At 35.8% G+C, this 27,963-nt stretch overlaps 1 protein-coding gene across 1 annotated transcript in view; it reads left to right on the plus strand.

The window, feature by feature from the left end:
- RANBP9 (RAN binding protein 9) overlaps window positions 1-27,963 on the plus strand; it is a 93,883-nt gene that overhangs the window by 41,289 nt on the left and 24,631 nt on the right. The window contains exons 3-6 of the mRNA XM_041772688.1: window positions 12,858-12,910; window positions 13,851-14,018; window positions 18,577-18,599; window positions 27,423-27,607. Of these exons, the coding sequence (XP_041628622.1) occupies window positions 12,858-12,910; window positions 13,851-14,018; window positions 18,577-18,599; window positions 27,423-27,607 (429 nt within the window). The remainder of the gene's footprint in view (window positions 1-12,857; window positions 12,911-13,850; window positions 14,019-18,576; window positions 18,600-27,422; window positions 27,608-27,963) is intronic.

The raw sequence follows: 27,963 nt of genomic DNA on the forward strand, positions 1-27,963 counted from the left end.
TCTGCCTTAACTGAGTTTGGTTGTGATGCTTGCTTTATTTCTTCAGAATGTATTTTTCTTTTTAGTGTTCAGTGTAATTTTTTGTTGAAATTTTTATGTGATTTTTTTGGGTAATAGGAATTTAGGTAAATAGATGGTTAGTATGAAGTTTTGTAATCTGGCTCTGAGTCAAGTTGCGTTTAATGTTTGCTTGGTGTATGTATTGTTTGACGGTGTCAGAGGCTTCATTTTTCTCTGGTTTCCTTGTTTTTGTTTCCACTGTTATTTGGGGTTTCCCTAGAAACTCCTTGAATAGAGTCTGTGTCTTGAACCTCTCTGAATTATAACCTGCTGTTATTATACTATTATACTGGAGCTTTGCTGATGTGGTGATAAGGTACCAGGGAAAGGAATTGTTTTATAATTTTATGATTAAATCTCAGTTGTTAATAGTGGACTTTCCTGTGAACTTCAGAAAAATTTTAGTCTCTACCCTCCTCCCCCTTTGTCATGAAGGCTACCTGGAACTAGAGTTGTCTAACTGCCCTTTTTCTTCTTTTTTTTTTTAAATTCAAATAAGATTCTGACAAAGTAGTTTACCTTGAGGGCAGGTCTATGTTAAAGAAGACACATTAAGGGACACCTGGGTGACTCAGCAGTTGAGCCTCTGCCTTCAGCCCAGGGAGTGATCCCAGGGTCTCAGGATCAAGCCCCACATCGGGCTCCCTGCATGGAGCCGCCTTCTCCCTCTGCCCAAGTCTCTGCCTCTCTCTCTGCGTCTCTCATGAATACATAAATAAAATCTTAAAAAAAAAAAAAAAAGATATTGTGGGGCACCTGGGTGGCTCAGTCAGTTAAGCATCCAGCTCTTGATTCCAGCTCAGGTCATGATCTCAGGGTCATGAGATTGAGCCCTGCTTTGGGCTGGGCTGGGCATGGAGCCTGCTTGGAATTCTGTCTCCCCTTCAGCTCTTCCCTCTCCCTGCAAACCCCCCCCCCCCCCCCCCCCCGCAAAAGGGATGACATGTTGCTCTGGGCATATCTCAGCATGGTTACTTTTCCTCCTCCCATGCCCAAAACTGGAAGAGATCTTCTTCCTCCTGGATGATAATCTGGCAGAGCTACTAAAGGTAAACTCTTGAATATGTGGACACTTCTCTTAAAACTGGACCTTCAAGAGTTTTAGAGCTTCTAGCTAGTTTATGCTCTGCCTTCAGGAATTCATTGTTATTTTATAAAGTATTCTTACCAGTTAACTCTCTTCAGAGGCTCCTGTTCATGGTAAGTTCTGATCCTCTGTACTCACAGAGTTGTAGATTTTTTTAATTTGCTCAACTTTTTTTTTCTTATTGTGGGGAAGGGAGTGACAAATTACAAGTTCTTTACATTTTGTAGCAGAAAACAAAAGACCTCTTGTTAATATCTTAGTAAGAGTTTTATTGAGATGTAATTCAGAATAATAAAAATTTACCCTTAAAAACATACAGTTAGGTAGTTTTTAGTATGTTCACAGACTTGTGCAATCCTTACCATTTATCTGAGAATTGATTTATCACCTGGAAAAGAAATCTTATACCCATAAGCAGTCACTCCTCCCAAACCTAGGCAACCATTTACCTGTTTTGTATGGATTTGCCTACACTGGGCATTTTATTTAAGTAGAATCATACAACATGTGACCTTGTTTCCAGCTTATTTATCTTTTATCATCCCAAAGATCCATCCATTTATTTTAGAAAGAGGGGAGGTGGAGCAGAGGGAAAGGGTGAGAAGCACACTCCCTGCTGAGCACAGCCCCACAACCCTGAGATCAGAGATGATGACCTGAGGCAAAACCAAGAGTTGGATGCTCAACTGAGCCACCTAGGCACCCTCCAGCTTATCTATCTTAATGTTTTCAGTGTCATTCCTGCTGTAGCATATATTAGTATCCCATTCCTTTTTCTTTCTAAATGATATTCCATTGTAAAGATATATAACATTTTGTTTGTCCATTCATCAGTAGGTAGAAACACATTTTGGGCTATTACAAATGAAGCTGTTATGAACATTTGTGTAACATTTTTGTGTGGATATGTTTTAATTTCTCCTGGATAGATGTCAGGAGTTAAATTGCTGGGTCATAAAGAAACTATGATGACCATTTCAAGAACTGCCATACAGTTTTCCAAAGTGACTGCACTGTTTTTCATTGTCACCAACTGTGAAAATTCTAAATGCTTATTCTTGCCAACGCATGTATTCTTGATTCTAGTCCTCCTAGGGTGTGTGCAGTGAGTTCTCAGTAGTTTTGATTTGCATTTCCCTAATGACTGATGATATTGAGCATCTTTTCATGTACTTATTGGCTATTTGTGTATTTTCTTTGGAGAAAAGTCTATTCAGGTCCTTTAGTTGGATTTTCTTTTTATTGCTAAGTTATAAGAGTTGTTTATATATTCTAGATAGAAATCCAGCTATATGATTTGCATATATTTTCTCCTGTTTCAAATTCCTTGACAATATTCTTCTAACCACAAGTTTTATATTTTTATGAAGTCTAGTTTATCTTTTTGTTGTTGTTCCTTGTGACTTTGGTGTACTAAGAAACTATAGCCTAATCTAAGGTTATGAAGATTTATTCTGGTGTTTTTGTCTAAGAGTTTATACTTTAGCTCTCCCTCTTAGTTTCCTTAACCCATTTTCAGTAAATTTAGATATATGATGTTGAGGTATTGCTTTGCTTTCATTCTTTTGCATAGATTCACCTAGTCCTAGCATTAGTTGTTGAAGAGAACATTCTTTCTTCCATTATGTTGTCTTATTTCCCTTGTCCAAATCAATTGCCCGTAAACATAAGGGTTAGTTTTTAAATTCTTAATTTGTTGCATTAATATATATATATGTATCTATTCTAAAGCCAGTAATAATATCCTCTTAATTTTTTTTTTAATATCCTCTTAATTATTATAACTCTGGTGACTTTTAACATTGTGAAGTGTGAGTCCACAGTTTTGTTTTGTTTTTTGTTTTCAAGATTGTTTTGGCTCTCCTGGGCCCCTTTGCATTTCCATGTGAATTTTAGGATCGATTTGTTAATTTCTGCAGGAAAGCAAGTTAGAATTTTGATTGGGATTGCCTTGTATCTCTAGATTAATTAGGACAGCTCTGCCATTTTCACAGTATTAACAGTATTCTTCCTGTCCATGAACATGGTTATCTTTCCATTTATTTAGGTGTTCTTTGATTTCTTTCAGCAACGTTTTATAGTTTTTAGCATTTACATCTTACACTTTTTTATTAAATTGATTTCTAGATACTTTATTCTTTTTGATTCTATTGTAAATGGGATTTTCTTCAATTCATTTTCAAAATGTTAATTGAGAGTAGAAATAAAACTTATTTTTTAGAAAGATTTTATTTATTTTGAGAGAGAGCATGAGCTGGGGGAGGGACAGAGAGTGGGAGATAGAGAATTCCAAGCAGAGTCCTTGCTGAGCATGGAGCCTGATGTGAGGCTCAGTCTCACGACCCTGAGACCATGACCTGAGCCAAAATCAAGATTCAGATGCCCAACCAATTGAGCCACCCAGGTGTCCCAGAACTGATTTTTGCATATTGAACTTGATATATTACAATCTTGCTAAACTTGTATATTAGTTTTTTGATAAAGATTCCTTAGGATTTTTTTATGTACAAAATTGTGTTGTCTGTGAATAGAAAATGTTTACTCTTATCTTTATAATACGAATGCCTTTTCTTTTTCTTGCCTTATTGCCCAAGCTAGAAACTCCAGTCCAGTGCTGAATAGAAATGGTGAAAGAGGATATCCTTTTCTTGTTTAAGGGGAAAATATTTAGTTTTCTACCACTAAATATGTTAGTTATGGGGTTATTTGTTTATTTTATTTATTTTTTAAAAGATTTTATTTATTTATTCATGAGAGACAGAGAGAGAGAGGCAGAGACACAGGCAGAGGGAGAAGCAGGCTCCATACAGGGAGCCTGATGTGGGACTCGATCCTGGAACTCCAGGATCATGCCCTGGGCCGAAGGCAGGGCCTAAACCACTGAGCCACCCAGGGATCTCCATTTATGGGTTTTTTTTTTAATAGTTGCTTTTTACCAGGTTAGGAGTTCCCATTTATTGCTAATTTGTTGAGTGTTGTTATAAAGAAGGGATTATAGATTTTGTCTTAATTTTTTCCTGTGTCAATGATCATGTTGCTTTTATTCCTTATTTTCTCAGTATGGTGTATTACATTGATTATGTTTGTAAACCTGTATTTCTGTGATAAATTCCCCTTGGTCATGATGTATAATCCTTTTTGTGTGTTGCCAGATTTTGTTTGCTAGTTGAATATTTGAGCATACATATTCATAAAGGATAGTTTTTAATGTTTTCTTGTGTTGTCTATGTCTGATTTGGACAACAGGGTAACACTGGCCCTGTAGGGTTAGTTAGAAAGTATTCCTCATTTGTGGGGAGGAGTCTGAGGATTGGTAATAATTTTTCTTTGTTTGGTAGAACTCACCAGTGAAACCATCAGAGCATAGTTTTTATTTCTGGGAAGTTTTAAGATTACTATTCAGTTTTGGTGGTTTATGACTTTTAGGAATTTGTCCGTTTTAAGTAGGTTATGTAATATGTTGCTATGTAGTTTTTTCTTTTAGTATTTTCTTATAGTTCTTTTTATTTCCTTAAAGTCTTTTTTTAGGGCAGCCTGGGTAGCTTAGCGGTTTAGCTCCGCCTTCAGCCCAGGGTGTGATCCTGGAGACTTGGGATCGAGTCCCCTGTCAAGCTCCCTGCATGGAGCCTGCTTGTGTGTGTGTGTGTGTGTGTGTGTGTGTGTGTGTGTGTGTGTGTCTCATGAATAAATCCTTTAAAAATTTTTTTAAAAGTTTTTTTTTTTTTTTTTTAACTTTGGTAGTAATTACCATTCTTCTGTTCCTGATTTGATTAACTCGAGTCTTTTCTCTTAGTAGAATCAACTCTGGATTAATTGATTCTGTTAATTTTCTGGCCCCTAATTTCATTTATTTCTGCTCCAGTATTTATTATTTGCTTCCCACTGCCTGCTTTGGGTTTATTAGGGTTTTTTTTTTTTTAATTTTTCTAGTTTCTCAAAATAGAAAGTCAGATTATTAGATATTTCTTAAAAAGAAAAAAAAGATTGTATTTTTAAGTAATCCCTACACCCAACATGAGGCTTGACTTCAACAACCCCAAGATCAAGAGTCACACACTCTGCTAACTGAGCCAGCCAGGTGCCCTGAGATATTTCTTTTGTAAATCACAGCTATAAATTTCCTTCTAAGTATTATTTAGATTCATCCCATACGTTTTGGTGTGTTTTGTTTTCATTCTCATTCATTTCTAAGTATTTTCTAATTTCCCTTGTGGTTTCTTTCTTTCTTTCTTTCTTTTTTTAAGTGTGTTGTTTAGTTTCCACATATTTATATACATTGGAATTTTTCTTGTGTTTGGAATTTCTCATTTAATTCTCTTGTGATTGGAGAATATTATTGTTTATGATTTCAATTTTAAATTTGTTGAGGCTTGTTTTACGGCCTAGTAGATTCTGGAAATTCTTCTGTGTGCTCTTGAAAAGCATGTCTCCTCCATGATTGGCAGAGTTCTACAGATGTCTCTTAGTTCTGGTTGGTTTACAGTTGTGTTCATGTATGTGTTTCCTTGTTGATCTTCTAATTGTTCATCATGATTGATAACAAGACTTAAGTCTGCCATTTGATACTTGCCTGTGTTCTACCTTTTTGTTTCTCTGCTCTTCCCTTGTTGCTTTCTTTTGTGTGAATTAAATGTTTGCAGTGTACCTTTTAATTTCATTGTGACTTTTCTGTAGTTCTTTTTTTTTTTTCATTAAGATTTATTTATTTGAGCGAGAGTGAGCAAACAGGGAGAGGGCCGAGGGAAAGAGAGAATCCTGAGGAGACTCCCTGCTGAGTGTAGAGCCATATGCAGGGCTCTGTATCCCAGGATCCTGAGATCATGACCTGAGCTGAAGAGTTGGACTCTTAACCGACTGAGCCACCCAGGTGCTCCTTGAGTTATTTTCTTATGGTTGCTCTAGAGGATTACTTAGAGAATATCTTAATATGAAGATATAAATACTAACTTAATTTCAATAGTAGTTAAATTTTGCTCCACAGTGTATCTATTTTCTCCCTTCTCCTTTTTTGCTATTATTGTCATAAAATTATATCTGTATATAATTCAAACCCAAAATGTTATAATTACTGCTTTATGTTTTTTAGGTGGGAAAAGAGAAACAAATCATTCATACTGCCTTTTATGTTTATGTAGTTAACTTTATTGATGTCCTTTTTATAGATTTGAGTTACTATCTAGTTTCCTTTCTTTTCTGCTTTATTATTATTATGCAGTTTTGTTAGTGACAAATTTTCAGTTTTTGTTTATTTGGGAGTATTGTGGTTTTTCCATTTTTGAAGTATAGTTTTGCTCCATATACAATTCTTGCTTTACAGGCCTTTCTTTCAGCACTGCAGTACACATCCCACTGCCTTCTGGCTTCCGTGGTTTCTGATGAGAAGTCTGTTGTATATCTAATTGAGCAAAATAGCATTAATTATATAAAGCAATAATGGTGATATTCTTGTGGGATGTGTTACATACAAAGAAGTAAAACATGACAACAGTACACAAATGTGGGAAGAGGTAAACAAACAGGCTTTAAAAATTTTTGTGTTCTATTGTCATCATGTGATGAATATACTAATCCAATCAAGACTATGTTAAAGATTCAATTTTTAACACTTACATGGTGTTCATTAATACAATATCAAAATGTAGGGACGCCTGGGTGGCTCAGTGGCTAAGCATCTGCCTTTGGCTCAGGGTGTGATCCTGGAGTCCCAGGATCGAGTTCCACATTGGGCTCTTTGCATGGAGCCTGTTTTTCTTCCTTCTTCCTTCTTCCTATGTCTCTGCCTCTCCCTGTGTCTCTCATGAGTAAATAAAATCTTTTAAAAAAATATCAAAATGTAAAAAAAACAAAAAAAAACCAAACAAAATGTATAGCAAAAAGCTAACAAAAAGGTTAAATATAGAAAAATTTTAACGACATGGGAAAGGATGAATGGAGAGAACAGAAGGAAAACAAGCTAGTAGACTTAGTAGACCTATCTGTAGTAGGAATTAAAACTATTCTAAAAGAAAAAAGAAAAAAAAGAAAACTATTCTTCTTAGTCTCTGTTGTTAGGTATTTGATATAACCAAAATTTTAAAAATGCTAAAATATGTAAAATTTGAAAATATCTCTAGTGTTATATGGATCTGAAAAGTTTTTATGTTCATTTTCTTTCCTAAATACACAGCACCACAATAATAAATTTTTTGTTCATGTACTTTAAAAAATCTTGCCACTCCCTCTCTGCTGTTGAATTTGAGCTCGTTTTTACATGTCATGCAACACCTCAGACATCTGTCAGCCATAGTTGTTCACTACCTGTTACAGGCCACACCCATCCACATCTGCCATTGCAGATTTGCCCCCGTGGAATAACTTTCCTTCCACTACTTCACAATAACCCACAAACTACAGTCCTGTGTTACCTATTTCCCCAAGTAAACTTGGGGAAATAGGTCTTTTTCAGTGTGAAGTGCTATGTTTATTGTAGTGTTTATGTATTTTAAACAACTCAGCATGTGTAAAATCGTTTTTATTGAATTTTGTTGTTTTTTTAATTGGGTTTTTCTCTTTTTCTAAATGTATTACTAACGGAATTTTGGAATGCTGTGCTCTTAACTCGGTCAATTTTTCCCCATAAGCCCTGCAGTTTTTACTGCATGATTTTGTAAAGTGCAATCAATTTAAGGAACTTAAATGTGATAATACAACAAGAGTCCCTCCCCCCCCCCCCCCCCCCCCAGCTTCTGTGCTAATAGATGTTTCATTTCACTGTCTTCTGGGTTTCATATATTCTTGTGAGAAATGCACAAGTGAGTATCCAGCTCCGAGTTCCTATGACAGTAAAATGTTCTGTCCCGCCCCCCCCACCCCCAGCTGCCTTCAGTATTTCGCTTTTAGTTTTCAGCAGTTTAACTGTGATTTCTGCCTAGGTGTGTGCTTTTCTTTACATTTAACCTGATGAGGTTTGCCGTGCTTTTTGAATATATAAATGTTTTTGTTTTCCCACATCTGGGAGATTTTACCCAAATTTTTTTTGACCCATTTTCCTCCTCCTCCTCCTCCTCCTCTTCTTCTTCTTCTTCTTCTTTCTTCTTTCTTCTTCTTTTCTTTCTTCCTTCTTCTTTCTTCTTCTTTTCTTCTTTCTTTCTTCTTCTTCTTCCTCCCCCTCCTCCTCCCCCCCTCCTCCTCCCCCCCCTCCTCCCCCCCCCCCTCCTCCTCCTCTCCCTCCTCTCCCTCCTCTCCCCCCCCCCCTTGTGGGACTCTGGTTGCGTGTATGTTAGACCTTTGGATACTGCCTCAAGGGACTCCCCCCCCCCAATATTTTTTTCTCTATGTTCTTCATATTGCTCTCTCTTGATTTTTACTTACTCATTTTGCCATTTCCAATGTGCCATTAAGTACATAAGGTAAATGCTGATTTCAGATGTTTTTCAGCTCCGATTTTTGTTCTTTTATTGTTTTTTTCTCTTTGTTTAAATTGCTATCATTTCATTCAGTACAAGGAAATTTCCCTGTACATCCTTGAGCATTTTTAAAAACAGCTGCTTCAAAATTCTTTGTATTTCAGTTTAACTTTATCATCTCAGAGTCATTTTCTCTTTTATTTCTTTTCTCTTGAATATGCATCATGTTTTCCTGTCTCTTTATATGTAAAGTACCATTAATTGTATTCTAGTATGTGGATTATAGATTTTAAAAGCAATGGTATTTTTATTTTTAAAGGTTTTATTCATTTATTTGGCTGAGAGGGTGAGCGCACAAACGGGGTGCAGCAGGCAGAGGGGGTGGGAGAAGCAGGGACCCTGACATGGGGCTCCATCCCAGGACCCTGGGATCATGGCCTGAGGCGAAGGCATGAGCCACCTGAGCCACCCAGGTGCCCTACAATAGTATTTTTAAAGATTCTAATTGTTATTAGTTGCATATTTCATAATTTTTTGTGCTGATTGTTTCTTTGACTCATGTATTCTTTTTTTTTTTTTTTCACTTGTCTTGCTACTAAAGCATATCCTCAAATAGTTCTTTCATGCAGTTCTGTGGGTAGTAAACTTAGCTTTTTACTATCTTGAACAACCTTATTTTGCCCTCATTTTCAATGCTACTGTAGGCATTCGGTTCTAGCTTGGGAGTTCTTTACCTTAGTACTTTGTGCCGTTGTTTATCATCATCAGTCTAATGGTTTTTTGGGGAGAGCAGATAATCTGCCTATTCTCTTCTGGGAGCTTTTTTTTTTTTTTTTTTTTTAAGATTTTATTTATTCATGAGAGACACACAGAGAGAGAGAGAGAGAGAGAGAGAGGCAGAAACACACACAGGCAGAGAGAGAAGTAGGCTCCACGCAGGGAGCCTGACGCGGGACCTGATCCCGAGTCTCCAGGATTACACCCTGGGCTGAAGGCACCGCTGAGCCCCCCGGTGCCCCATCTTCTGGGAGCTCTCAGGAGTATGTGTTATTGGCATTCTACAATGTGCCGACGTGAGACATGTTTATTTTTATCTTTTTCAGTGTGGTATGCATTTTCAATTCAGTTTCTTTTTTAGTTGTGGAAAAATAGCTAAATATCTCAGTAAATATTGATATCTGGCTTTAACTTTCATGCTCACAATTCCTTTTGTCTTTTACATATCCTGAATGTACTTTTGAAAATGCTTTGTCTTCCTGCCCACTCGCTCATGTCATCGAGAATGAATTCTTGTTGCAGTTGTAGATTTCCTTGGCCTTCTGTGTATTTGGTATATTTAGAATTTTGCTTTTGTGGTCTCATTTTGATTGGGAAATTTAAAGTTTTTCTTCATTTTGTTCATCTTTTTCTGTACTTATTTTCCCTTGATTACAGTTTGTGCTTTCTAGCACCTGGACCCTTAAACTAAAAGCAGGTATACGTTAGAATTTTCAGCTTGGTTCTTCAGGGTGGATTAGCAGCCTTGTGGATGCAGCCACTGATCATTCCACTGTGTTGTTTGGTATTCATCAAGAGACCTCTCTTTCTCTTAACCAAGGCAGCAGGTGGTATTAGCATTTCCTTATCTTCAGGAGTGGAAGCCTGTCTTAAAGCCAGTCTTTGGCTTTAAGCAGGGAGCATTTTTAATCCTTGTGTCCTCAGAAGGGGAAACTGGTAGCCATTCACAAGTGCTCATAGACTCAGAGCTTTGTATAGTCCCTTGCTGTATCCCTGCTCACAGCTTTGCATTTCTTCTCCTCAAAGACTGGAGTCTTCTACCTTCTTAATAAGCCTTTTTTTTTTTTTTTTCTTTTCCAATACTTAAATTGTATTGTTTGGAACAGAGGGACTTAACTAAAAAAACACACTTAATGAGTCTTTTTGACTAGATATCTAAATGTTGTTTCTTGATGTTTTGTCACTCTTGTCTCACTTGACATCTGCTCTTGTTAGTAATATTGCTTTTGTGAGTTCAGCTCTCTCGGAGTTTTAATATTTAGTAGGACAAACATGAATTTACTTTTGTTTTTAAAAATGTTTTTCTTGATTAAAATTCTGCATTTTTACATAGGAACTTTAAAATCATTTTCTAGTTTTGAAAATTCATTGGGAATCCTAAGTCTTACTATATGTATACATTAATTTTGGAAATATTTTTTTGTGCTGTCATGTTATCCAGATATATAACATATCTATTTACAGCTTTTAAAAAATATTTTATTTATTTGAGATAAAGTGAGCGAGTGAGAGAGAGTGAGCACACGTGGGAGGAGAAGCAGAGGGAGAGGGAGAAGCAGACTCCCTACTGAGCAGGGAGCCCCATGCCAGACTCGATCCCAGGACCCTGAGATCATGACCTGGATGGAAGGCAGATGCTTAACCAACTGAGCCACTCGGGTGCCCCTACAGATTTTTATATATTGTTTTTGTGCCTTGCTTGAGATTCCTGTTCTGTGATTTTTATAGTTTTGTGATTGGTATGTTTATACTATTTTTTTCCTCTAGTACTACTAGAAGATAAATTTAAATGTTTTTTTATATCCAGTCACTTTTCCAGAAGACTTAATTACACTTGACCTCTGAACACAGGTTTGATCTGCATAGGCACACTTATATGCAGGTTTTTTCCCAGTAAATACAGTACAATGCTAAGTATTTTCCTTATGATTTTCTAAACATGTTTTTCTTCCATATTATCTTAAGAATACAGTATATAATACACATAATATACAAAATATGTGTCAGGGGCACCTGGGTGGCTCAGTCAGTTGAGTCTGCCTTCGGCTTAGGTCATGGTCTTAGAGTCCTGAGATCAAGTCTGGTGTCCCGCTCCCTGTTCAGTGGGGAATCTCCTTCTCCCTCTGCCCCTCCCCACTGCTTATGTGCGTGCTCGGCGCGCTCTCTCGCTCTCTCTCTCAAATAAATAAATGTCTAAAAAGAATGTATCATTTTACTCTTCATGTTACCCATAAGCTTCAATAGTAGACTATTAGTAGCAAGTTTTGGGGGAATCCAGTTACACATGGATATTGGACCTCATGGAAGCCAGCACCCAGCACCCTGCATTGTTTAAGAGCCCACTGTAATTCTAAAAGCTGTTAGTAAATTCTGTAGTGTTCTGTATATATAATCATGGCAACTACAAATAAATATCATTGTATATCTTTTAATATTATACTGGTTATTTGTTTTCATTATATTATTGTCTGAAACCTTCAAAATGATGTTTAACAGTTGTAGACAATTGCTTGTCCTGATTTTAATGGAAATGGTTTCAGTGTTTACTGTTGAATATCTTGCTGTATTAGATTTGAAAGAAAGTGTATCATATTTTAGTTTCCTTTTACTCTTATTTTGCTTGAGTTTTTATTTAGAATGGTAGCTGAAATTTGTCAAGTGCCATTTAAAATCTTGATGCAATCATAGTCAATTAGCTTTTTTGCAAACTGGATTCATCTTTTATTTAGTTGGTATTTGGGGAGGTTTTTTGCATCAGTACTTACAAGTGTACTGCTTTATACTCTTCCTGCTTTTCAACTATCTTTATCAGCTTTTATTAATATTTTATACGCTTTTAAAAATGGATCACATACCTTAGTAATTACCTTTTCCTCTTCCTTTTACATTTCTTTTTTGGGGGGGATAATTTTGTTCTTTTAGTTTGATAAATTAAAAATTAAGAGTCCCATATTTGATTTTGTCATTTTGCCAAACTCCGAGAAAACCAGTAATATGGATACCATACAGTACATATTTTCAAGTGTAATGTTATTAAATATTTTAAATGTCTTTATATGAATTTGACATTTTTTCGAATCTGTATCCAGGTCCCTATTTTTGTGGGTCTAGATTTTTTTACTATGTCTTTTTAGAAATACAAGTTTCCAAAAAAACCCACAAATAAACAAAAAAGTATTATAAGTCTCCCAGTGATTGTTTATCTTTTTTTCCACAAATCCCCCTATACTTTTTATTGGAAGTCTTAATCCTAAATATTTATGTGTAGATAAGTTGAAAGATTTTTATAGTTGTTACTAGAGTGCATAATAATTATTATAGTGCTTTGTATTTATGAATGAGTACTGTAGGAATTTACAGTGAATCTGGGTTTTATTGTTGCTTCATATTGCTCTTCCTGCTATTTAATGAATTGTAATAAATTTTTTGTAGCTGTCCTAAGTGTTTCAACTTGGGCTGGGTTCTGATATATTTCAGAGTATTTGGGTAATTTTTACATATGTGGTTATAATAACCTGCTTTTCTTCCTTCCCTTTTTTTTTTAACAGTTACATGGGAATTGGTCTTTCTGCTCAAGGTGTGAACATGAATAGACTACCAGGTACTTAAAATTGAATTATAGCACTGTCTTACGGCTACCTCTTTCTGGCTAAAAATTTGAAGTAATAAATTGAAATAGTTAAATATATTGATGTTCTTTCTTTAATCACCTATGTTATGAGTTCTAAGTGGAAGCCAAGTGGTTTTAAAAGATTGAAATTTTATGCTATTTAGCAAAACTTCTATCTACCATGCATTTTGTTTGTTTTGTGTTTTTGCTTGTTTTGTTTCGTTATTTTAGCTTCCATTACATAGTCATATCAACTACTTGAAATATTTTAATGTGATTGGTTCTCTTTGCTACCCAGCACATTTCTGGCTTTTAACCTATGTTCCTTTGTTTAATGTAGCCTGGGAATGTAGGCTAATAGTAAAAGTAAACTAAGGAAGGTGTCAGTTGGGATACCAGAACTGTTTCCCAAAACCGTTAATCAGAAGAAAGTGATTCTTGTATTATATTTTCTGGTATTCTGTTTTCTAATGTTAAAAATTAATTCTAGGGGAGACTTTCTGAAAATAGAAAAATCTCCCATTTTATTTTATTTTATTTTATATTTTAAATAAAATCTCCCATTTTATATTAAACTCTGTGTTTCAATCAAAGCAAAATTCCTTTGGTCTGTTAGCAAAGGAAATATGCATGGAAAATGTGTCTTGCTTTTTTTTTTTTTTTTTTAGATCATAGGCTTGTTTAATACATGTTTTAGTCTTCTCTGTGGCAAATTTATTTTCCTTAGTGTTACTTAGTGTTATAAACAGTATTTTAATGTAGAAATCATGTGGTATGATTGTTGGGAATTTGGATGTATATTTGAGGATTTTATCTTTGTGCTGTCATCTATTGTGCTATTCTTGTTTATCTTGTCATAATGTTTAGTGAGTAGCACTAGTACAGGGGAACCTTACTTTTCATTGTAAATATACTGGAACTTTCTCTTTAGGCTGGGATAAACATTCATATGGTTATCATGGGGATGATGGACATTCGTTTTGTTCTTCTGGAACGGGACAACCTTATGGACCAACGTTTACGACTGGTGATGTCATTGGCTGTTGTGTTAACCTTATCAACAATACCTGCTTCTACACCAAGAATGGACATAGTTTAGGTACTAAGAAAATGTGTTGCATGTAAAATAATCTAGTATTGTGATTATTGTACTTACAGCATGGTAGTCACATTTACTATATAGTCCTCTATTATAAATACATGCCTCTGGATATGATTTCTTTGTTCTTTCTAGGTGGAAGTTGAGGAAATAGTGAAAATTTATATTCTGGGAAGGCTATGTTGTATCACATGTATGGGAATAACTATGAAAATAATCCCCATGTTCACATATCTATTCTAGGAATAGAAATGCTAAATGTTTTCTGCTTTGAGTAAAACACTAAACACTTGATAGTATGACTGAATTCTCTAGGTAACAGGTGCCAAGAGAAAAAGGCTGTCAGTTTTTAGTGTATTCTGTTTGGGGTAATAATGAAGGAAAGGCTTGATACTGGAACCAAATGAAAGGCATTTGACCTACTAAAAGGGCAGGCATGCTAACGATGATGACTACAAGTTCTGCAGAAAGGAGAGTTTGTTTTTTTAGTATTTTATTTATTTGGGAGAGCGAGAATGAGAACACAAACAGGGAAGGGGCAGAGGGAGAGGGAGCAGCGGGCTCCCCACTGAGCAGAAAGCTTGATCTGGGAGTTGATCCCAGGAACCTGGAATCATGACTTGAGCCAAAGTCAGATGCTCAACCAACTGACCCACCCACGCACCCCAAGGAGAAGAGTTAAAACAAAAAACTAATAGCAAAATTTCTAAGGGTAAAAGACAGATGGGAGTTAAATAAATAAATAAATATTAATGAAAACATGAAGAAGCCTATCCATTGTAAGACTAATATAAAATTAGGCTTTTTAGTTGTGTATGCACCCATAGCACTTCAAATTGAGAACTGTCTGTGGTGGTTATATTTTCTTATTTTTTTGTTGTTGTTTTTATACAGAAAGTATAAAGGGTAGTAAGACTGATATTTTAAAAATAAAATGGTTTCACGTTTTTTGAAAAGTCCTTGATTCAAAGCAAATTATTTCTGATGAGGTAAAACTAAAGGAAGCAAAAATTACTCAGAAGGCAGAAATTTCCATGTGCTGAAAAATAGTATTTAAAAATTAGACCATAAACAGTATCCTTAGCTATATAGTAGATATTCTTTAATATAATACAAAAACTGTTGTGTCTTTCATTTCATAATAGAAAATTCTAAATTTCTGGCTACATTGGTAATAACCATTCCTTTTTACTGTCTCACCGTATTCCTGATATAAAACTAATATTTTCACTTTTATATTTGGGTTAAATCTTTCCCTTCTCATTACTAATATTGATTCTGAAGTCCTGTGTTATCTGACTTAAAGGTTGTCCCAAGTCCATGGGTAGACTGGTTGTTACTGGTAAAAGAATGTTTATTCAGGACACCAGGCAAGATATGTATACTTGTGATTTGATTGCTGTGGCCCCCTAGTTTCCAGAGGATGCAGCCTCTTTATTTATTGTTACTCTTCTGGCTCTGATGTATCAAAGCTGTTAACTGGGATGGTTTTAATTGCCTTAGCTGCTTAAGATATTTGTATTTAAATTAAACTGCAGAAATCTGCTTTTAGGTATGACTTTTGATTCAGAAGTGCAAAAGAAGGCATAATTTTAAAACCAAAATTATTCTTTTTACAGTTTTTAAAACTTTATTCCAGAGAAGAAATTTTATTTTGGAAGATGGAAAGGTCATGATGATGTGATTTTGTTTCTTACTATATTTTCACAAACATTTATATTGAAATTTTCTCTTCAATAAGAAAACTATTTTTGAAAGTGAGATTCTTTTTAAGAAAAAGGTACTTAATGATAAAATCACATTCTAAGTTCAAATAAATTTGAAACATTTGTCAGTATTCATTTATAAATTTAATAAATGTTTATTAAGCCCAAAGAGAGTCATTAATATGGGTTCTTTAGTTGCTTGGGTTTGTCTCCTTGCTTAGGCTGTGTGACCTTTTGCAAGTTAATATTTCTGTGCCTCAATTTGTAAAATAAGGTCACTATAATACCTACCTTTTTTTGGTTGTTAAAGTAAACTGAAGTGATGCATGCAAAGTTCTTAGGTGATTGCCTGGCACACAGTGAGTACTCATTAAATGTTTATTATCGTTGTGTGCCAGAGTCTGGGCTAGATGCTGGGGATGCAGTGGCAAAGAGCTACTCTTCTAGAACAGAGTTCAACAGGCCAAGGCCATGTGCCATCTCCTATCTGTGTTTTAAGTCAAGTTTCATTGGAACAAAGCCACACCCATTCATTTGTGCGATGCAGCCACTTTCCTATTCCAGTGGCAGAACTTAGTAGTTATGAAAGAGACCATATGGTTTGGAGAGGAGAAAAGATTTACTCTCTGGGTCTTTACAGAAGTATGCTGAACCTCTGGTCCAAATTCTAGCATCTAGAAGATAAAATATTATTTACATCCTGTTTTTTATATTTCCTGAGGTGGATCATTTCTACCCAAAAGCTGATACATCTTTAGTTTCTGTTTCATAAAGGTTTCCAAAATATATATTTTACTGATCATAGAGGAATGGAAAGGGTTTTTTGTTTTGTTTTGTTTGTAAAGAGTTTGTTTATTTGAGAGAGAAAGGGAAAGAAAGCCCAGAAGGGAGGGAGGAGGGTCTAACGGAGAAGCAGACTACCAGCTGAGCTGGGAGCCCAATGTGGGGCTCAGACCTGGGACTCTGGGATCACTACCGGAGCTGAAAGCAGATACTTAGCCGACTGAGCTCCCCAGGTGCTCTGGAAAGGTTTTTGAGAAAATAGTTAAAGAAGAAACAGTATCTAGGTTAATTTAATTGGAAATTTTTTTACTTTGTTTTATTGAATATCATCAATTGAAGGTTACTTTTTAAAAAGCCTCTTGACAAATCAGAAAACTAGAAATATAAATTAATTGCCTTCTGTGTAAAACTTAAATAATTATACTAACTAAAGTGGTATCTTTTTGTGGTCTGAATGTGTACAGTTTGTGGTAGCTATATTTGGCAGTGTTCAAAAAATGTTAGCTAATCTATGAAACTGACTTGGGTTTTTCATTAGAGTTTTTGGTAAGGACTGAGGATTTTATTACCTATTAACAAAAAGGAATTTTTGCTAAACCTACAGAAGTAGACCCTCTTTGCTATGATAGATATCTTTGAGGACAATAATTTCTTAGACTGCTAATTTATGAAAAATGTTAAGATACGGTTGGTATTATTTTATTAACGTAATCTCTCTTGTTTTTTGTATCCTTTTAGTTTTCTGAAAATTTTAGAATAAATTTTCATATTTGGCCGGAAGTCACTTTGCTTTCTATTTATTAATAAAGCTAAAAGTTACCAATGTTTTATGGGGGATGTGGGGAGACCTCCAGCTTTGCTTTCCTCCTGACAAGCCAACATGAACTTACTAGTTTTTAAAAGTCCTAAAAACAGAACTTAACTACAAACCACTATTTTTACACATTTATTAAAAGCCATATGGTAGAGATGCATAGTTTGTCTTTTAATTAATTGTTACTTTAATAAATAGAGTCAGATAGTTGTGTTTTCTGATGGGTCAGTACAATTACAAAGCCATGAAATCTCCAGTGAGAAGAGACCTTAAAGATGATTTAACAGAAACACCCCTAATTTTTAGATGATGATCAACACTGGAGAGGTACTGGTGCTGGTGTGTTGGTTTTGTTTTGTTTTAACGTGTGTTTAGGTGGGAAGAACTGAAATTAACTAACAAACCAACTCAGTCTCCTGTTTTTCTAGAGCTCAGTCCTCTTAAACCTGTGAATGAGGTCCTACAGAAATAATTGGTTTATTTATTATTTTATTTTCACCCAAGTAATATACTTAAATATTTGAAGAGAGATTATTAAATCATCACTTTGGGATGCCAGAGACTTACTCCTATGACTTCATGTTAATTCAGGTCTATCTGGAACATGACTGTGTTGAAATTACTGTCAGAGGACATTCGTGAGAAATTCTCACCCTATAAATCTTGATCCTTTGAATGAGGAATTGAGTTTTTTCACAGAATAGTCCAAAGTTATTTAAGAATGTACTTCCATGAGAAAAAAAATTTTTTTAAAGAAACAACAGTACTGTATTTCGCATCATTCACTTTTTTTTCTTTGTAACAACAACAAAAATCTCTTCTTTCCCTTCCCCTCAAAATTACAAAGCTAAATCTATGTGAGAAAGATTAAGTGAAAAGACTGGGTGTAAAGCAGGTTGGGTGTTGGTCAAAAATTAGATACTATTTTGCAACCAGTTTTCTTATATGGCTCCTGACATAGCTTAGAAGATACATCTGAAACCATTTTTAAAGTCCTGGAGGCAGTTGCAGTACTCCAGAAATAAAATTGGTGTGTGACTAATGAGGATGTTGATTTTGAAAGGAGATAGCATTCGTTCAGACCTCTGTTGCTCTTTCTGAGAAAAATGCTAGTCTCATTATTTTATATTTAGGTTTTAAATTTTTTCCTTCCTTTGTTTTCAGTTATAAACTCAGCTTGTCATTATCATCTGCCTTTGAAAACCCATTTCTAATGCCACTTTTTTTTGTTTTGTTTGTTTTGTTTGTTTTTTAGGTATTGCTTTCACCGACCTACCGGTAAGACATAATTTCTTTTAAAAGCTGTTTTGTATTTTTAATTAAAAGAAATATGAAGAAACTATTATTAAGCCTGTTTGGAATTCCGTCTTACTGATATTTATCAAGCTTATATGCGATGCATAGAATAGAGAGCTTTTCTCTAGCCACCATTGTAGTCACCTTCAGAAATTAGGCTCCAAATGGCATTTGGTGCCCTGGCCCAAGGGAACTACTGTTATAGTGAGAAAAAACAACAACAGAAAAACAATTACTTAAAATACACCTTGTAATGTCACTGTCACTGCATTCACTTGAAATATGTTTCTTTGGTATCACTGAACTTTTCAGCAAGTGGCTGTGCAACAGTTGTGGTCATTTATTTATGCCTAGTATACCTAAATGACTGCTCTGTGGCAGATTCTGTGCATGGGGTGCATCATTCATCTAACAGGTGAAGGTCTCTGCCCTCTTGATGTATTCAAGCTGGAGAATAGGAGTAAATGACACATTAAAAATAAGTAAATTAAAACATTTTAAAAGGTTTTAGGTACTTCTTAAAGAGAAAAAGAACATGGAGGTACCAGAGACAGAACATGGGTTGTACAGTTTGCTCACCTTTGCAAAGGTTTGCAAGGGCTGAGGACTTGAGCAGAGACTTGTGACAAAGTGAAGGGAGTCACCTGAACGGCAGGCAGAGCAAGCATGTCCCAGGCAGAGGGAGCAGTTGGAAGGAGCCTGACTAAGGAAGGGGCCCGGAGACCCAAGACAGTGCTAGGTGAGTCCGAGGTCATGGGGGGGGATGGTGGGCTGGATCGTGGACATCTTGCGAGCCATAATGAATACTTGGGTGGGTATTCACCGTGAGTGGAATGCAGCCACGCTGCAGAGTTTTCTGTTCTCACGGTGTAACTCAGTTTTCAAGATTGCTGACTGCCGGTTGAAAGGTAGACTGGGGCAGGGAGTGAGAGCAGAAGCAGGCTGACCTGTGAGGATGCTATTGCAGAAATTCAGGCAGCAGGTGATTGTGACTCGTGTCATTACAGATTGGAGAACTGGCTTGATTCTAGATACCTTGTTTACCAAGGTGAAGACTAGCCATTGTAATATGCACCATGTATAAGATGAAGGGAGGAAAACCTAACTATGATATGTTTTCTTAGCACATAGAATTTTCATTTTGTATTCACTGAATGATCTGCTAGGGTATTGAAATATGGTGTTTTGTTTAAGATTTTATTTATTTACGAGAGACATAGAAAGGCAGAGACATAGGCAGAGGAAGAAGCAGGCTCCTTGCAGGGAGCCCAATGTGGGACCCAATCCCAGGACCCCAGGACCTGAGCCAAAGGCAGATGCTTAACCACTGAGCCACCCAGGCGTCCCAAAATACAGATTTTTTAAAAAAGATTATTTATTTATTTATTTATTAGAGACACACAGAGAGAGAGAGAGAGAGACAGGCAGGGGGGAGGCAGGCTCCATGCAGGGAGCCTGACGTGGGACTCCATCCCAGTTCTCTAGGATCACGCCCTGGGCTGAAGGTGGCGCTAAACCGCTAAGCCACCAGGGCTGCCCGAAATATAGATTTTTTTAAAATCAGTATCACTCGTTGCACACCTGAAAATAATAAATAAGGACTATAGATTGATGAAGATATTTCCCACACTTCATGCTTAGAGTCCAATCTTTGAAACCACTTTTTTAGAGTTGATATCCCTGGTTTTCTACGTGATGCTGTCTTTGCCATTAAGAACATTTATTAAGAGCTCTCCATTATATCTCTGGCATTTTCTTCCAAGCTCCTGATTGCATTGTGCAGTTTTCAATATTACCAGAGGATACTAACCAAAAGTTTTCTGGCAACAGCTAAGACTCTGGTATTTCTTTCTTAGGTGGTTCATACATGGCTTGTTGACTAAAGTGTCTTAGAGGTGGCAGTTAACCAGCTGTTCCACCAGGAAAAAAAAAAAACAGTCAAGTTCTAGAGTTTTCAGAGACCTTATTCTTCAACAGATTCACATCTGTGTAGGCAGGGACAGCTGCCTAAGTAGGCAGATGTACGGTGCCACTATTCATAAGACACATTTCAAGTTGCAGAGATGTTTTGAGAGAGGTGACAGGAGAATCACAGGCAGAGAATAGTCATCCAATCTATAGAGTATTAATATTCCTGAAAATAATTCTAGAAAAACATCAAAGTTATAGTAGAGAACAACTTTGCTAAGCTAAGGAAGATTCAGAGTCTGAAATCAGCATACTCACTAGGAAGCATTATTTAATACACAGTAGGGGAACATGTGTTTATCTCTTTGAAAAAGTGTGTAATCTTAGGATTTTGTCTTATATTTATATCAAAGTAAGTTCCAGGTAGATTAAAGAGTTAAATTCAAAAATAAAAATAAATATGATTTGAAAAAAATCCCAACTTAGAGCCAAGAGAATTTTCTGATGGATTGGATGTGAAAATACAAGAAAGAGGATAGGACTTCGAGATTCTTGGCCTAAGGAATGGAAGGAATGGCGATGCTACTTACTGATATAGAGAAGGCTGTATATAGGCAGAGCAGGTTTTGAGGGAGAGATCTGGAGATCAGTTTGGATAAGTTAAATGGAGTTACCAAGTGTAGAGTTGGCTGTGTAAGCCTAGAATTTGAGACAGTTATCTGGGCTGGAGACAAAAATTGGGAATCCTTGGCATTTCGGTGTTTAATGTCTTGAGATCGGATGACATCCCCAAGGGAGTGTGTAGGCCGAGAAGAGCGGTGGTGCATGTTTGGGAGAAGAGAAGGAACCAGCAGAGGGAGATTGAGAATGAGCAAGACTTTACAACTGAGTGTGTCCTCAAAGCCAAGTGATGAAAGCATCTCTAGAAGAAAAGCGTAATCAACTGCATCAGGTGCCCCTTTGTTACAACATGTAGGCTAAGGACCAAGAACTGACCGGCAGGTTTAGCAGAGGAGAGGTCACTGGTGACTCTGACAGAGTCTCAGCACAGTGAGGGAGGGAGAAATCCTAATCGGAGAGGGTTTAAGAGAGAATGGGAGGAGGGAAATGACAAAGTAGGGACAACTTCAGGGAGGATTTCCACTGCAGTAGGGAGGAAGCAAGTGGGATGCAGTAGCTGGTGGCAGAAATGGAGGCAAGGAAAGATTTTTTTGATTTACCACCGTGTTTATTTGCTGATGAGAATGACTCAGTAGCAAGCAAACAAGTCAATCTAAAGGGAGGAAAAGTAACTAGTCATCACACCTGTGAGTGGACAAGTAGAGATGCGATCATGTGCTTATTGGAGGGGAGGCTTTAGGCATGACTACCTCCTGGTGAGTGCAGGTCTGAGTGGCTCAGAACTAACAAGTGAAGTTTCCTTTCCATTTGGCTGAAGGGCTCTGCTGGTTGGGTGTTTGGGGGTTTTCCCCCTCTTTTTGTGGCCCGAAGCAAGTAAAACCAACTTGTCGGAGCAAGCAGATGTTTTATGAGCTTTTGTTCCTCGCTTGTAGAAGTGGTGGTGATTTGGAAGAGGCTAAGCAGGTCATAGACATGTTGACTGTTTTTGTGTTGCCTTCTATTTTTGTCCCATTTAGAATCACTAGTTAACTGTTTGCCTTGTCTATAGTTACTTAGTAGTAATACTCAGCTTTGTAACAACAGTGGGTAAAGTGGTGGTTATGGAGGTTGTTGCAAGGTTTTTTTTCTTTTTTTAATACAGTGGTTCTGAGAGCTTTTATTTTTATGACTCTCAGATCTTCTGGGACTTCCACATGCAGCATAGCATTCTGCTACTTAAAAAAGGAAAGAGAAAGTTAGTCTTTCCCTTAAGGGCCCCACCATAGGAGTGTTTATATATTCTGTGTGTGTGATCTCCCACTAGCCAGTTGTAGCATTAAATCCTGGTGAAGAGTATATTTACAGGGAAAAAAAAAAGTTTATCTAGACCATTGCACTTACCATGAAACCTAGGCTGTTTACACGACTTTGAAAACCTTATGTCTTTTTCAAAATGATCTTCCCCAGCCCATCTTACCAGTTTGGGAAATGTCCATCTATAAACTAATTCACTTCAGGATTAGGTGAATTCCTTTTGTTACAGAAGCTGTTCTCATTTAAAATGCTCTTTTCCAAGTTCTGTAGACTGATTTGAAATCTACATTTTATAGATACATTATTTGCTTTCATTTTCATTAGAAAACATCTTTAAAATAGAACAAAACTATGCTATTGAGAATATGATTTTGCATATATTTAGCTTTTGAATATTTTTAGGATCTATATTTTTATTTATTTATTTTTTATTGGTGTTCGATTTGCCAACATATAGAATAACACCCAGTGCTCATCCCATCAAGTGCCCCCCTCAGTGCCCGTCACCCAGTAACCCCCACCTCCCTTTCTACCACCCCTTGTTCGTTTCCCAGAGTTAGGAGTCTCTCATGTTCTGTCTCCTTTTCTGATATTTCCCACTCATTTTTTCTCCTTTCCCCTTTATTCCCTTTCACTATTTTTTATATTCCCCAAATGAGTGAGACCGTATAATGTTTGTCCCTCTCCGATTGACTTATTTCACTCAGCATAATACCCTCCAGTTCCATCCACCTCGAAGCAAATGGTGGATATTTGTCATTTCTAATGGCTGAGGAATATTCCATTGTATACATAGGCCACATCTTCTTTATCCATTCATCTTTCGATGGACACCGAGGCTCCTTCCACAGTTTGGCTATTGTGGACATTGCTGCTATAAACATCGGGGTGCAGGTGTCCCAGCGTTTCATTGCATCTGTATCTTTGGGGTAAATCCCCAGCAGTGCAATTGCTGGGTCGTAGGGCAGGTCTATTTTTAACTCTTTGAGGAACCTCCACACAGTTTTCCAGAGTGGCTGCACCAGTTCACATTCCCACCAACAGTGCAAGAGGGTTCCCCTTTCTGCACATCCTCTCCAACATTTGTTGTTTCCTGCCTTGTTAATTTTCCCCATTCTCACTGGTGTGAGGTGGTATCTCATTGTGGTTTCTTTTTTCTTTTTTAAAGATTTATTTATTCATTCATTCATTCATTCATGATAGACAGAGAGAGAGAGGCAGAGACACAGGAGGAGGGAGAAGCAGGCTCCATGCCAGGAGCCCGACGTGGGGCTTGATCCCGGGACTGGGACTCCAGGATCGCTCCCTGGGCCAAAGGCAGGCGCTAAACCGCTGAGCCACCCAGGGATCCCTCTCATTGTGGTTTTGATCTGTATTTCCCTGATAGCAAGTGATGTGGAGCATTTTCTCATGTGCTTGTTGGCCATGTCTATGTCTTCCTCTGTGAAATTTCTGTTCATGTCTTTGGCCCATTTCATGATTGGATTTTTTGTTTCTTTGCTGTTGAGTTTAATGAGTTCTTTATAGGGTCTATATTTTTCATAGGCTAATAGAAAATAGGAGATCTTTTGTTTTATTTTCATAGAGGTGTAAGTTATTTTTGTCTGATTCTACAAAAGAAGGGGTGATTTTTTTTTAATGTATTAGAAATTTTCATGGAAAACATTGTTTTACATAAATCCATAACCTAGATTCATGCTACATCATGGAAGAACCTTGTAAGCATTATTATGCTAAATGAAAGAAGACAGTCACGAAAGACCACATATTATATAAATAATTCCATTTGTATGAAATGTCCAGAATAGGTAGAGCTGTAGGATCAGAAAGTAGATTAATTGTTTTCGAGGGTTATGGGATGGGGGGCAGGAAGTGATGGCTAATAGGTTGGAGGTTACTTTTTTGGAATGATGAAAATGTAAAATTGTGATGGTTGCACAACTCTGTGATTATGCTAAAAACTATTGAATTGTTCCTATTTTTAGATATCTGTAGTCTAGTACGTTAAAAAGTTAAAATGTATAGTTTAGCCCCTCGATGGCTAATTCCTTTCTCCTCAGTTCTTCAGGTTTAAAGTTGAGTAGCCTTAAAAAACAGTTACTTTTCATTGATTCCAGCTGACTTTACCAGTACTAGTTTTTTATCGTGTTCTGATTCCAGAAGCAATGTATAGTATTCAAATAATAAATGTTTTTAAATACAGAATTATGCAGAAGAAAAGTTTCTTATAATCACAAAGTGTTGAGATGAGTGCGCATCCTTCCAGGTCTGTTTCTAAACTTGTTAGCAGGTCTGTCCATTATTTAAGTGTTTACAGTGGGGTCATAGTTTATGTAGTCTCTAGTCATAGTGACTACATGCTTTCTTCATTTAGTAATATATATGACCTCTGTCTGTATCAGTATACACATTTTTACTCATTTCTTACAATAGCTTGTTTTATGATGTACTACCACAATTTCTAGGATGTACACTTTTCATATTTTGACATTTATGAAATGGGAGTGCTTCTTAGAATCTATGGCCTGTCAGATTTAATGGGCAGTGTTTTTTCTTAGACCTAAAATAATGGTATATCTTACAGTTATTAGAGTCTGAGTTTCAGTGAATATGGTATGTAATACCACCTGTGAATGGACATTCTTTTTAATATTTTGCCATTAAAATAGTGCTGCAGGGCATATATCTTTGCACATGTTTGTTTCTCTGCAGGATTTAATTCTCACAAGTGAAATTGCTTTGTCAATTTCAATAGATTTTTGCCAAATTTCTTTCTTAAAAGATTATATCAGTTTACATTTCTGTGCACATTGGATGAGAGGGCTTGTATGATCTCAACCTTCTGTCAACATTGGGTATTTTCAGTCTTTTAAATCTTAATCTAATGTGCATAAAATTCTTGTTTTGATTAGTATTTTAGGAAATTGAGGTTAATGTTTCTGCATATTTTCATTGTCATTTTATATTTCTTCAAATTGCTTGTATATATGTCACTACTTAAAAAAATTTGAAGGAAAAAAAAAGAAAAAAATTGAATTGGTCTGTTAATCTTTGTCCTGTATTGTGAGAATATTGTTTACATTGAGAATGTTGATCCTTATATGTATAGCGGATTTTTTTCGATAAAATCCATTTGTCTTGACATTAATGGCATATTTTGTCATAGGAAAATTTTAAACTTTTTTTATGGCACAATTTTATCAGTACTCCTGAATGTTGATTTTCTTTTATAGTGTGGATGTGATTATTTTCCTGAATTTGTCAGGAAAATTTAGAGTAGCAAACTATTTTTAAAGCATCTCTGGGCAATGCCAAATATCAGAATTATAAATTCTGCTTAACAAACAGGATTGCCTTGTACTCTTGTTATCTTTATTAAGAGTCTTTGGCTTTATATACTTTTGTTTTAAAGTATGTCTTGTAATGGAGTTTAGTGGAAAGAATACTGTGCTAGAAATGGAGAGGCTTGCAATAATTGCTTTATGTGTGTCATTAAGTCGTGTGCTCTTAGATAAATCCCTCAGACTCTTTAGGTCTGTTTTCTCTGTGTCAGAAACGAGAGGGTTATAACAAGTATCTCACTTGTCTCTCCAGCTTAAAATTGTAAGAACTTGCTAGTTTTGTTGATTAAGAATCAGAACATTTGCATACATTGCATTACCATTTGTTTCCCAAATAAATTCTATTTCGTAGTATTTTGACACAGTATTCCTTTTGTTTCTGATTTTGGTTGCTTGATTGATCAGTTTTTAAATACATCCTCTTAGCTTTTTGCTGTGAAATCTAAGCCTCTTATGTTTATATCCAAATTATGCCCTCTCAATCTTTACCTGATTTTGTGCTGAAAATACTTGTGATAACCATTAAAGCAAAAAAAAAAAAAATAAATAAATAAGGCATAAAGACAGAGAATGATGATAAAGTAGGATTTGGAGTTTATAGGAAGAAAACCTAAACTTAGCTCTGGTGTCAGATTAAATCTATGTTCCAGTTCCTCCTCTGTCATAATGTAGACTGTGAGCAAGTTAATTATCCCCAATCCTCAATTTCTTTATCTTTGTAATGCAAACAATAATTATTTCACAGGATTATTATTATGCTTAAACCCTGCTATTTAGTAGACATTCAGTAACTCATTCCCCCTTTAGATATAACAATTAGTGATAGAGCCAAAAGGACTTGTGTATTTTTTTGTATACTTGAAGCTATTAAATTTGATCGTTTAGCCTCAAAATCTTGGAGTATATCTAAGTGCATTTCTCTGTGAATTTGAATATTTGAATCCTTTTTCTCTTCAGAAATATGTGCATTTGAGTCATTTGCTTTTATAAAGAGATCCCCCACTCTTAATGGCACCGTGCTTTGCTTATAATTACATTCTTACTACAGTCTCTTTCTAATGGCATGCCAGATGTACAGAGAAGTGAAATCCATGAACTTAAAGTAGTGCGAGCCCAGTTAGGATTGTGCTTCTGTGGTAACTCACTAGTCCTCATGTGCAGTTTCTAGACATGCATCATACATATCATATATAGAAAGAGAAGTCCGAGTTACCTGTTGAAATTTAAATCTTTATATCTATTAAATGACATAGTCTGAAGAGCAAGACTTGTGTTTTTGTTTATTAGAAGCAAGACTTGTGTTTTTGTTTATTAGAAGCATAATGCCACACAGTTTCTTTTTTTTTCCCACAGTTTCTGAATAAATAAAATAGGTGGCTGAGGTTGGCTTATATTTTTCATGGTGAAATGGTATTTTTCATCCAGCATATAATCTATTTTAGATTATTTTAAGTTATTTGTATTTAGAATATTTGCTTTTAATTGTATTTAGATTATTTTTCTTTCTTTACTAGTTTTGATTGCGATTTTAAATTATTCAAGAGGTAAAATTCTGTTATTTTAAAGATAACATTTGAAAGAATGAAGAAGTCTTTAATATAAAAGGGATAGATAGATGCTAGTGAAATGTGTTGTCTTACAGCCAAATTTATATCCTACCGTGGGGCTCCAAACACCAGGAGAAGTCGTTGATGCCAATTTTGGGCAGCATCCTTTTGTGTTTGATATAGAAGACTACATGCGAGAGTGGAGAACCAAAATACAGGCACAGATAGACCGGTTTCCTATTGGAGATCGGGAAGGCGAATGGCAGACCATGATACAAAAGTAAGTGAAGAAATGTGAATGGACATTATTATTCAAAATATATATTTTTTTATCAAATATTCTTTTAGCATAAAAATACTTATTGAAGCATTTTAATCTAACTTATATCCTAATAATCTTAGTGTATCATTGATTATATTTAAATCTATAAAATAATTTACTCTTAATTAAAAATGATTTTTACATATTCTAATAATTTTAATGTGTTGATTATATTTTAATCTCTATAAAAGATAATTCACTCTACTTAAAAATAATTTTTTTATTTGGTGGCACACATACAAAAATGTATTTTAGTCTGATGTATTAATTTGGTGGAGGAAATAAAGTGATTCAAGGTTGCTTAGTTAATTCAT

Source organism: Vulpes lagopus, chromosome 10, assembly GCF_018345385.1.
Source record: "Vulpes lagopus strain Blue_001 chromosome 10, ASM1834538v1, whole genome shotgun sequence".
NCBI lineage: Eukaryota > Metazoa > Chordata > Mammalia > Carnivora > Canidae > Vulpes > Vulpes lagopus.